Source organism: Penaeus monodon, chromosome 4 (assembly GCF_015228065.2).
Source record: "Penaeus monodon isolate SGIC_2016 chromosome 4, NSTDA_Pmon_1, whole genome shotgun sequence".
In the NCBI taxonomy this organism is placed as follows: Eukaryota; Metazoa; Arthropoda; class Malacostraca; order Decapoda; family Penaeidae; genus Penaeus; species Penaeus monodon.
Genome location: NC_051389.1, coordinates 34354984 through 34367483, shown reverse-complemented (window position 1 = coordinate 34367483; position 12500 = coordinate 34354984). Strand labels below are relative to the sequence as shown.

The 12500-nt window shown below is 30.9% G+C and overlaps 1 protein-coding gene across 1 annotated transcript in view; it reads left to right on the top strand.

Annotated features, from left to right (window-relative positions):
• LOC119572536 overlaps nt 1-12500 on the top strand; it is a 19164-nt gene that overhangs the window by 438 nt on the left and 6226 nt on the right. Inside the window, exons 2-3 of the mRNA XM_037919642.1 lie at nt 1-131; nt 347-400. The exon at nt 1-131 is cut by the window's left edge and continues 104 nt beyond it. Coding sequence (XP_037775570.1) covers nt 1-131; nt 347-400 — 185 coding nt within the window. The remainder of the gene's footprint in view (nt 132-346; nt 401-12500) is intronic.

The following is a 12500-nucleotide window of genomic DNA, read 5'->3' as shown; positions in this document are numbered from 1 at the left end:
TTGTGGAAGACAACGGCATATCAAACGCAACATACATGCTAAGAACAATCATAGAAAGATCGAGAGAGATGCAACAAGACCTGTATCTCTGCTTTATAGACTACACGAAAGCATTCGATACTCTTAAGCATGTAGAAATAATAAATGTTTTAAAAGATCTAAATATTGAGGGGAAAGACATAAGATAACCCAAAAAACTTATTTTGGAAGCAAAAAGCGCAGTGCGAATCATCAGGAAACAGGTCCATTTTTTTCAGATTCAAAGGGCGGGCGTCAAGGTTGTGTTATTTCCCAGATCTTTTTCTCTGTATAGTGAGTACATCATGAGACACTTGATGAACACCAGGAATTTAAAATAGGTGGCAAAAATATCAATAACATCAGATATGCTGACGATACAGTACTCATGGCAGCATCAGAAAAAATACCTTTCAAAATTTAGTTAAAATCCCTCGATGAAAAAAGTGAAAGGATGGGAATGGACTGAATGCAAGAAGACAGAAGTTATGACAGTCCCCCAGTTCTTTTAACATCAAAGTGAAAGAATTCAACAGCAAGTTGGCAGTTTCAAGTACCTGGACTCCATCATAAAACCAAATGGTAAAAGCATCATCTGACATCAAAACTAGAATCGGCCAAGCAAAGACATCTTTTTTAGACTTAAAATCATTTTAAGCAATCAGAAGTTGTCAATCAGGATTAGAAAAAGGGGATTGGAAACATATATTTGGCCAATTTTAAGTATGGTTGTGAACCCTGGACCTCAGAAAAAAATGAAAGAATCCATCAATGGGGGCGAGATTTTTTTTTCAGAAAAATGCAAAAAAACCCAAAACCAGCCTATTACCAAACTAGAGGTGCTAAAAAGAGTAAACTCCGCAGACGCATCCTAAATGCCTTTAAAAGCAGGTTTTTCATTCCTGGTCATGTATGAGAAAAGGGGGTCTCAAATTGATTCCCACGGGAAAAAATAGAGGGAAAAAAAGGATGGGGGGTGGGGCAAAAAGAAGAAATGTTAACTCGGTAATATTTTTGGGTTAAATACCCAAATTGCTCAAAAGCACGGGGAAAAGACAAGTGGAAAAGCTCATGGTCGCCAACGTCGGGGATGGTACTTGAAAAGAATACAATAAAAATTATCTACCATATTATTACGAAAATGAGGGGATAATGAAAATGATAAGTGGACTTTTAATATTATATTAATATATATATATTTTTATTAATTTTATATATATATAAAATATTTTTAAAAACACAAACACAAAAAACCCCCACACACACACAAAAAAAAAAAAAACAATATATTAATTATTTTTATATTATAATATAATATATATATATATATATTATATGAAATAATATATATATTTTTAATATAATATTATATATATATATATATTTATAATATATAATATATATATATATATAAAATTTTAAACAAAAAAAAAAAATATATAATATTTATATATATATATATATATATTATATATAATATATAATATAATAATACACACATCTATATAGGGCGGTGCGGTGCCTTGAGACTTCCCCCCCGGTTTTTTAACTATACCTTGTAAAGATTGCCCCAAGTTTAATAGGTGGGAGCCCGGGTAAGCTTTTGAAAAAATAATTAAATAAAATCAGCGTGATGTTAGATTTGCTAGAGATAAAATCGTGTTTCGTTCATTTACGGGATGAAGGTCCCCGGGTTTTAACTAAAAAAGCGCAAAATTAAATTTCAAAAAATCAGCCAATTCGTACAAAAAAAAATGTTAGAACTCTTAATTAGAAAAATCCAAATTTTAAATTGAGGCGGGTCTGGGGCCGGGGATGATCTTACCTCCTCGTTGTTAAAAAAGCCTTCCCCAGACTCTTCGCCCGGGGCCCTCCTGAGACCATTCAGCTTTGTTTTTTTCCTGTCTCTCTACCTATATATCTTGCCAAAATTACCCCTTTTTACCCTTTTTCTTTTTTATTGCTGAAGGGGAAACTCGGAAGAGTTCGAAACGTTAGGGTTTTGTTTCATTTTCTTGTGGTTTTTGTTTCTCTTTTCATCTTTGGTACACGTTACTGTGTTTGTGTTTGTTTTATAGGAAGCCCTTTTATTCCTTCGTACGTCCTTCGTGCTCCCCACTTCCCCCCGCGGTTGCACTCCTTTTAGACGTAGAGCAACTCTGATTTCTCCAGGGGAGGGAACCAGGTCAATTTTCTACAAACTGTTACCGAGCGTAAGCCCCCCCTTTTTTTTTGGCCATATTTTTTATGTTCTGATTGGAAATTCCGTTTTCAAATTGGGGCGTCACCGTTTTTTCAAGCATCCGTTGCCAAAATTAGATGTTGATGTCATTTCTTATGTTTCGAAAAATCGCTTAGATGCTTAGAAAAATTCCCCCCGTTAAATTTTGTTGACGACCTTTTGCCATTGCTGCGCGTGAGCTCTTTTGAAACGACGGCAAAAAAGACCCCTCCAAAATTTAAACCCGCTCTGTTCACTTAGGCGTGGTGAAAATTTTCGCTTTACTGACTGGGTCGAAAATTTTATCGTCTTTTTCCCTTTTCACGTTACAAAAACGAAATTTTTAGGGTTTGGGGTTATCTTTGTCCCAAAAAAAAGCGCTAATCCGGGTTTGGATTATATTAAAGGTCTTAATTTTTCATTGCGAACCCCAAAACAAATCCTAAATAAGTCTCAGCTCCTTTAAAAGGGTCAGAAAATCCGATTCTTGTTTTTCGACGATTTCAAAAGCTTTCCCCCGACGTTATTTCTGGCCCTAAATCGCTTAAACGAAATTTGAATATTAAAATTAAAAAAAGCCGCAAAGGTAAAACTAGTTACCCTTTATAAATCTGATTATTAAGCAAACTCATTCCCTTTTAAACGAAAAAATCGACGTATCAAAAAAACTGCCCCCAAACCCCCGTATTCTTCTGTCACGGAGTCATTTCGAAAAAACCCCTTAGCTTTGCTCCCCCTTTTGTCCTGCCCCCAAATTCTTTGATCGCTTTGAGGGTTTTAAATCCCCTATTCCATTTTTATGGCCCCAAAAATCACAAACGGGGTCCCTTAAGGCCTATTTTTTCCTTGACCGGTTTTTCCCCTTTAAAATTTTTTTGGGGGGTTTTTATCTCCTTTTTTTTTTGGGGGGCCCCTTTTTAACATTATAAAATTCAAGGATTTAGGGATTTAAAGGGAAAAAGGGAGGGAAAATTTTGGGTTTATGTGTTCTTTTTAAAAATTTTTTGCTTTAAAATTTTGGAAATTTCTTTAAAAAATTTTTGCTCGAAAATCCCTTTTCCTAAATTTTTAAAAAATTTTTTTTCCAAAAGTTTTTACGGGCGGGGAAATTTTTAAAAAACTGTTAAAAAATTAACCCCGGTTTTTTCCATTTTAAAAAGGGGTTTTTTTTGGTTTGGAAATTTTTTTCCCCCCCCGAAAGTTTGGTTTCTTTAAAATTTTGGTTTTTTTTTTAAACGAACCGTTAAATTTCTATTTTTTTAAATTTAAAAAATCGGGTCTTCAATTTTTAGGGGAAGATCGGGGGAAATTTAAATTTTCGGACAAATTTTTTGAAATTTTGGGTTTAAAAATTTTTTTTTTCCCTAAACCCCCTCAACCGAATTATCTTTATTTTTTTCCAACAAAACCCCCTTTTTTTTTTAAACCCGGTTTTTTTTTAAAAAGGGGGGGGTTAAAAGTGCAAAATGGGTTTTTTGATCGGGGGTTTTAAAAAATTTTTTTTTTTTTTTTTCCCTTTCTTTTAAATCCCCACAATTTCGGGGGAGGAAATTTTAAAATATTTGAACCTTTAACGGGAGTTTTTAAAAATTTTTTCCCCCTCCCCGGGTGAAAAAGGCACGTTTTAAAAAAAAGGGGGGCCCCCTTAAATTGCTTTCCAAGAAAAGTTGGAATCTTTTTAAAACCAATTTGGGAAGGGGCCTTTTAGCTTCTTCCCCGGTTTTTTAAACCTTTAAAGTTCCCCCCCTTTTTTTTGGGAGACCTAAACTTTTTTTTCCCTCATATTTAATTTGCAAAAAAATTTTCTTTTTTTTTTTGGGGGAGGACCGGTTTTTGGGAAAAAAATTTTTTTTTTTAAATGCCCTTTACAAAAAATTTTTTTTTAATAATTAAAAAAAATTAATTTAAATTAATTTAATTTTATATCTTACCCCCATTAAAAAAATTCCCCCAACCCCAACCCCCCCTCCAAATATTTTAAATCTTTAAATTTTTTTTTTTTTTATATATTTTTAAAAAAATTTTTTTAAAAATTTTTAAATTTGGTTTTTTTGTTTGGGGTTTTGGGTTGGGAAAAAATTTTTTTGTTTATTTTTTATTTTTTCCTTTTTATTTTTTACAGATTTTTTTTGGGAAAAAAAGTATATATTATTTTAATATATATAATTTTATATATATAATAAATATAATAAAAAAATTAAATAATATATTATATAAATATTAGTTATTAATATAAAAAAAAAAAAAAAACCAAACCCCAACACACACAAAATGGCAAAAAACCCCCCCCAAAATATAAAAAAAATAAAAAAAAAATTTAAAAAAATTTTTTTTTTTTTTTTTTGGGGGGGGTTTTTTTTAAAAAAACCCAAATTTAAAAAAATAAAAAAAAAAAAAAAAAAAAATTTTTTTTTTTTTTTTTTTATTTAAAATATTATATATATATATATATAAATATAAATATATTTTTATTTTATTATTTAAAATACACAAAACAACAAAAAAAATATATAAATAAATATAATTTTATATATTATATATATTATATATATATATTTTATATATATATATATTTTTTTTTGTTATATATTATAACATATATAAATTTATGTAAAATTTAATTTTATATGTATGTATTTTTTTAAATTTTTATAATATATAATATATATATAATATTATATAATATATATATATAATTATATATATAATACATATTAGGGGAAACACGTGTGTATATGTGAATAATATTATAATTTTTTTTTATTTTCATTATGGGTTTTTTCATTATCTTTTCTATCATTTTCTCATCGTTATCATCAACTTACCATACGGAAATTTATAAAATTAATCTTATCATTTTTATATCATCATTATTATTAGTTTTTGCTTTGGGTTTTTTACCCAGTTAAAATAAGTTTTTTTATGGTGTAAATGTAAGCGTAACCTCGAAGTACACAGGGGTGAAACACAAGCAGAATGATCAGACTATTTTAAAAATTTGTCATTATCAGCTTTTAGTGTACATAGAAATAACTCCAATATTTTTAAACCCCCTTTCTTGATCCCAGGCCAAAAATTTTTGTCCTGTTTTGGGCGGTACTTTGATTTGGATATTACTTTTACAACTTAGTTTGTTTTTATTGTGTTTTTAAATGGGGAGCGTAGGAAATATCGTTTGAAAATTACCACAGTGTGAAAACTAAACTACTGTCTATTAATGCTTATGTAAACAAAATGTTTTTAAAAATACTAGTGGTGTCAGCGTTTCGGGTTTTTGTGAAATTATTTTTTTTTTTTATTGAGCTTTGTTTCTTTCGTTTATGTTGTTTTTAAGTAATTAAGAAACGAACTTAGCCCTTTTTAAAAAAAAATGACCCTCTGCCAAACACTGCTCAGCATAAAAATCAAAAGGGGACTGCAGTTTTTTAATTTGGGAAATTACCAGTTTTCCGTAAGTAGGAACAGCACAATATTATTTTTTCCCCCAAAATGTTTTTTATATGTTTTTTTTACCTGCATAATCAGAAGATTTTAATATCGAAGAGTTTTTAACATCATTTAAAGGGGACATGACTAGGTGGAGGAAATTAGTACTTTCGATATGTATATGTACATCGTTTTGACATTCAAAAATTTTCCATTTATGGGGAAAACCCTAGAAGGGGAAATTAAACCTAGCGACGGGTGGGGTTTTACATTCAAAGAATTTAAAATAACATCACAATCACCCAAATAAATCAGGTTCATCCATTATAAAATTGGGTTTTGCTGGGAACACGAGGTCAAAACCCCTTTTCCCCGGGTAGAAAGGGTTCAAGAGGTATGGCAGGGTTGGTATGAGGGGGGGGATATGGAGGGGAAATAGGGGGTGGGAAAGCGGCTGGATGGTGTATTACTGAAGCGAGAAGCGGATTTCGCAATACAGAGGTTCCCAAAACGAAGGGCGTAGTAAATTTCTAAGGAAAAAATTGGGGTTTTACTCGAGTAACTATGTATTTACATGCGTATTTATTTTATTTAAAATATAAAAATTTTATATATATTATAAAAATATATTATGTTTTTTGGTGGTTGTGTGTGTGTTTTGTGTTGTGTGGTGTGTGGTGTGGTGTGTGGGGTTTCATGGGTAAAAATAAATAAATAAATAAATATATATATATTATATATAATATATATATATATATATATAATAATAATATATATATAAAAAATAAAAATTTTTATTTTTTATAATATATATATATTATATTTTTTATATATTTGTGTGTGTGTGGTGGTGTGTATACTGCATAGGTATGTGTGTGTGTCTAGGCCCAAGAACAAGAAAGGACAAGCTTAAAGGTCAGTATTAAAAAACGTTTGGGGAAGTCAGTAAACAATATCTCGATTTTTTTTTGACCGATAAAATTGTGCTGCATTAATTTAATTCATTTCCCAAAAAAACTCATTTTTATATTATTTTTAGTAGTGCTTTCAAAAAAGTATTTAAAGAATTTTTTTTTGGGGCCGTTTAAATTTGATAAATTTGACTTTTTGCTGTTGATGTTAAACCATTAATCCAAAAATTGATTTTAGGTTTCTCCCATTCAAAGGGCATAAAAAATATTAAAAAAGGTTCCTTGGGCAATAATCCCATAAAATTTCCACCATTGTCTTTTTTTTCTGTAACAATTAAAAAGTCCCCTGTATACTGAAAATGCATACTAAATTTAAGGAAAATACAGAATAGTAAAAGCAGCCCAAATTAAGCTTCCGTTTGCCTGATCAAAATTTTCAGACATTTGTGAAAATTTTTTGCATTGGATTATGATTTCAAAATAATACTGTGTAATGTCCCTGATATCTAACTTTTCTAAAAAGACAATAAAAGCAAAAATCCCAATTCGATGGCGGCTCAACCCCAAAAATTGTCATTTTGGGAATCTGGCCCTTCTTCCGGATATAAAAAAATACATCTACTACAACAAAATTATATTAATATAAATAATAAATAATAATTATAGAAATAATAGATAGATAATAGATAAAAGATAGAGATAATAGTAGATAGATAGATAGAGGATGATAGATAGATAGTAAAAATAAAATATAGAATATACATACATATTTAATAATATATATATTTATATATTATATAACACAAAAAGGTGGTGTGTGTGTGTGGGGTTTTGTGTGTTTTTGTGGGTGGGGGTTTTTGGTGTTTTGTGTTGTGGTGGGGGTGCTTTGGGGGTGCGTGGTTGTGTTGGTGGTACTACATTTTTATATAAAAAGCTTATAACTAAAAGAGGCCAACCCCTCTTATCCCAAAAAGCAATGCCGTGCCCTTTTACCCTCGATGAAAAACAGTGCGTCACGAATATTGCTAAGACATGTAAATTTTACTTTAACATAAAAATTTGTAAACTTTCACACATTCAAAACAGCTGTTTTATTCAAAGTTCCCTTCACCCAAAAATACTGGCTAGAAAACGGATTTATTGACTTATTTGGTGAACCGAAAAATAAACTTGGCATAACATTGTGTTATTAAGGGGGGGGTTTCCCAAATTATTCTTTTGGAACCAAACTCTTTTTTATCTACAGAATTCTCCGTCATCTAATGCAATTATCACATTTTTCACAGTAAGACATACAACTAAACTATTTTATGGCTATGCAGCCATATTCACACGTACCTCCCCAAAAAAGGCATTTTTTTTTTTTGCTAAGGGGTAAAATTAATGAGTGAAATTTTCTCTCAAAAAAACCCTTTCGAAATTAAGTTTCATTTGCACCATTTGTCTCTAATATTTCAATTAGGGGTTATTGGAACTGTCTCCCCAGAGTAAAAACATACATTTAACAATTTTTTTCCTGATAGTTTAGAATATGGTTTATGTACGATATACCCGAATGTTTTTTCGATTCCTGTTCACTCATTGGTCACATATCATGTTAAAGCAAAACTATCAAACCCCTTAAAAAAGGTTTTTTTATCTGCATATAGAAAATTCATACCTTATTTTAATTTTTGAAAAACATGTAAACACTTGTTTCAATCCATTTCTCAGCTCCATTGAAAGGTAGATTTATGCGCAGCTATTTTAGAAAATCCTAATTTCCCTTTTTACACCGTCTTTTGATCTTTAAAAGTTTATTTAATGGAGTTTCCCATAGAAAACTTAATACACAATCTTCTTACTAGTATTTTTTCCTTAAACCCCTTTAAAAAATATGATGACTTCCCCTGGTCATATTTCTAAGTGTTTTAAACCGTTCTCCCTCGGCTAATTTGCAAACTGTCTTGTTTTCCTGCACCTTCTCTGAAAAAGGGATAAAATATTGAGCTACCCAAAGGTGTATATTTTTTGAATACTACATGTAAGGATTAAATAACCTTATTCTGGCACAGTGATTTGAGCATTTCCCCAGATCTATTCCACAAAAACAAGAAAGACAAAAAATTCTTAGTTTTCATTTTTTTAATAATTTCTAATCATGTTTTAGTTACTATGAAAAATATTAATACAGTTTTTCAAATATATAAAGAGTTTTTATTTTATCTGCCCTAGTAGAAAAAAACTGAATTCAAAAACCTGTTGCTGTCAAAATAGTCGAATTTTTTACTAACTCGTCAGAAACTAAAAGTAAATATGATCTTCATTTTGAAAAAAAAGTCTGATACATATATTTTAAAAAAATGACTGGTTTTATAAAGTAAGAAGTAAAAATTTAAACTAACCTGCCATAAAAAGAGCATATTTAAAAATTTAAAGGTATAGTTAGAAATCTGATAAACATGTTCTGTTTAAAAGAATCCCCATTTTTTTAAAAGTGCAACTTAAGTATGGATGGGGACACAAGATGGGGGGTGGGGGCGGACTGTTGGGGGCCGGCATCGAGGGTGGTGTTATTGCCCAGTGGGGGGTCCAACACTACATAGTGGCATCGGGACCGTGCACTCTTGTTTAGGACTGGCCCCCCCACGGTTCACACCCGGGGTGAAACCCCAGCTCGAATCTTGGTCAAGAGACTTGTTAATTATCTAATCAAAGCGGCATTACATAATTCCTCTTCATATTACCCCAGTGACTTCGATTTTCGAATTTACAACACGGGGGAAATACCTGGTTTAGTCCTGGACAGGAAGTGTTTTAGTAATAACAGCCTTCCCGGTCAGGAAAATATCTATATCAGGAATATATCGGAAAAAAAAAATGCGCCCTCGTCGTTGTCTCCTTCCTTTCTTAGTGCCATGCCCGTGACCACGATTCTAACACCACGATGTGGAGGTTCTTGCTTCGGGACAAATTTTAACTGTTACTAAAACTTGATCAAATTGACGCAAATTTTTTATCAAAAGCGGTTCCTAACCTAGGGCGATGACTAAAGGGGGAATCGCTTGATTTCTTCGAAGAAAAGAAGTTTAGGGGAATAAAAATTTAAAATTTTTTTTATACTTTGGGTTATATTTTTGAAGACGAAATATCATCAATGTGAAATATTGCAAAAAAATTAATTTATATTTATGCGTTTTAAAAAGTCATTTTGCTGTGAAATAAAAAGTGTACTTTCGTGCCTTGGAATCCGTAATTTCGTATCATTCACAGAAACAAGAGTTTTCGCCATTTTTAGCGATCCTGAGATAGGTTCCGTAGTAGCTTTAGGTTGTACCCCGAGTAGTAGGCTTGTAGTCGATGTAGTAAGTTGAGTCGACGTAGAGTTTTGTAGTCGACGTCAATGCCGTTATCAAGCGTTTCTTGTGTAATCGACTGAGGGTGACAAAAAAAAGTCCAGTCCCCCAACCAGTGAAGGGTTAATTTTTTTTGCATTTTCCCATAGTCTGAGCATTTTAATTTTTTTTTGCTGCCACTTATCTAAATCCGGATTGTCTACCTTTTTTTAAGCTTCCCAAAAGGGGTCACTTTTTTTTTCTTTTCAAGATACGGTCTGCCCAAATGATTTACGGGGTTGTCGTTTAAAACCAAAACCTTAGAGACTCGTCACATCTAACATAAAATATTTAAAAAACAGTGATTGAAAAAACCGATCCCAAATAACACCTTTTCAAATTTTTTGTCTATATATTCACCCAAAAAAATTACTAGATTTGAAAAAAGAGTATATTTTGGGTATTTGTTGTGGTTTTAAAACTCTTACTAACAAAGATTTTTTTAAACCAAGGGTTTTTTATTTTTTTATTATTTTTTTTTTGTCTATATTTTTTAATTATTTTTTTTAAATATATTCAACTACAAAAATATTATTACCCAACACAATAAACATTATTCGTCGGTTTTTACATTCACGTTTAATGCATTATATGTAAATTCCTCCCCTACCCAAGACCTTTGGTGCAGGGGGGGTTGGGTTCCCCCGCCCCCCTCAGGTCAAGTGGGGCCCTCCCCATTTATGAGTTGCCTTCACCCTGTCGCAATTTTCTTGTGAAAAAGTGTTAGTGTGTAACATTTTTAAGTAAAATGCGCCTATTTAGATATGTATGTTCTTTATTTTTTAATGATTTTTTTTTTAATGAAATTATTGAAGTTGGATTAGAAGCTGGCGGCACTTTTTTGTGATATTTGGAAAAAAAGGGCTTTTTTATCTGTGGTCAGGAACAAGCATGAAAATTTCTCTGTATGATAATTTGACATGTGAAAACTATTTTTTTAAAATTCTTGCCTCATTAATAAAAGAAAAAATAGAACATTCTAACGAAAGACCTATATACTGAATAAAATTTCTTTAAAAAGCTACAATCGTAGATGAAAAAAATACACCAATAAAATTTTTCTTGTTTGGCTTTTCTTTGGCATTTTTTGCATTTTTTTCCTATCCTAAATTTTTACACAATCTTGTAATGGCCTTTTTTTAGTTTATTTGCACACCTCTAAAGTATATTTTGTTTTGCTTTATTCAAAAAAATTTTAACGACTGAGCAGTTTAGGGTAGAATGCTATGAAACAATGGCAAAACCTATAACGTACTGTTAATTTTTAAAAGGATGTCCCCCTATATGAAAAAAAGATTTCTGAGCCGTTTTTGAAAACTCCCGAAATTGAACTTCTTATTGTGATATACTTACGAAATTCATTTTCTGTCAGGATCGCGTCTATTCCTTATGGATAAAATCAGGCTTTTCTTACCAAATGTAGCAGAAAAAATTCATTAAACGCCTCTACTTTGGGGGCCCTAGGGCTTAGCTCCCGGGAAAGAAAAGTGCTCTGAGCCACCAGGATGGGTTTTCAAGATTTTCACTCCCCGCCCCTCGCTGGGGATTCTGAGGGCAGGACTCTTGACACGTCGGGCATTATCCCCTCCCAAAATATTATCATTATCATTATTGTAATTTTTGTTTTTTTCATTATTTCATTTTTGTTATCAGTTATTGAAAAATAATTGTTGTATTTTAATACAATGTTTTTATTCTTCTGTTTATTTTTTTTACCGTTAATTTTATGCTCTCATTGTATCATTATTGTTCTAATTTACCATTTATTATTTTTTTTATTATATTACTACTATCATCATTACATTATTATTATTTTTTACCATTATTACCATAATCAGTTTTATTATTTTTTATTTTATTGTTATAATAAATACAAAAATTTCAAAATTTAAATGTTCTTTCTTATTAAAGGGGCCCACCCCAGATTATGATTTAAATTTTAATTTTTTCTTGCCTTGGATTACCTCACTTGATTAAACGCCCGTACTTTTGAAAATATGAGTGTTGCTATCTGGCTTCCCTCTTAGAAAAACCCCCTTTCTCTGCAAACCGACACCCTTCACTCACACAAAGTTTATCCGACACAAGAAAGATTTTAGATTCTGTTCTGCTTCCCAAAGATTTAACCTCCTAGCTTTTAGAAATTTTGTTTTTTCGAAGATGCAACCGGAGCTTAACAAAATTTTGAACAGCCATGCAAATACACACAGTGGAAATCTAAAAGGCAATTATGCCTTCAGTGTTTGCTCTCTCTTTTTGCCTCTTTTAAATTTTGTTTTTCTTTTCAATCGGTTGTTTAAATTAATAATTTAATTTAAATTTTTTTTAAAAAAATTGAAAAAAAAACCCTTTGGGAAATTTTTTTTTGGATAAATTTTTTTTTTTTGTTGTAAATTTTTTTTTTTGTGTTTTTAAAGGTGTTTAACTTTTAGTTTTTACTCTATTTGCTTTAAAAATGATTTTTATAATCTTCGGGAAATTTAGCTTATTTAGCGTGTGTGTCCTTTCCCTTAATCACTGAAGATGGACGAAAAATTAAACCTATTAAAA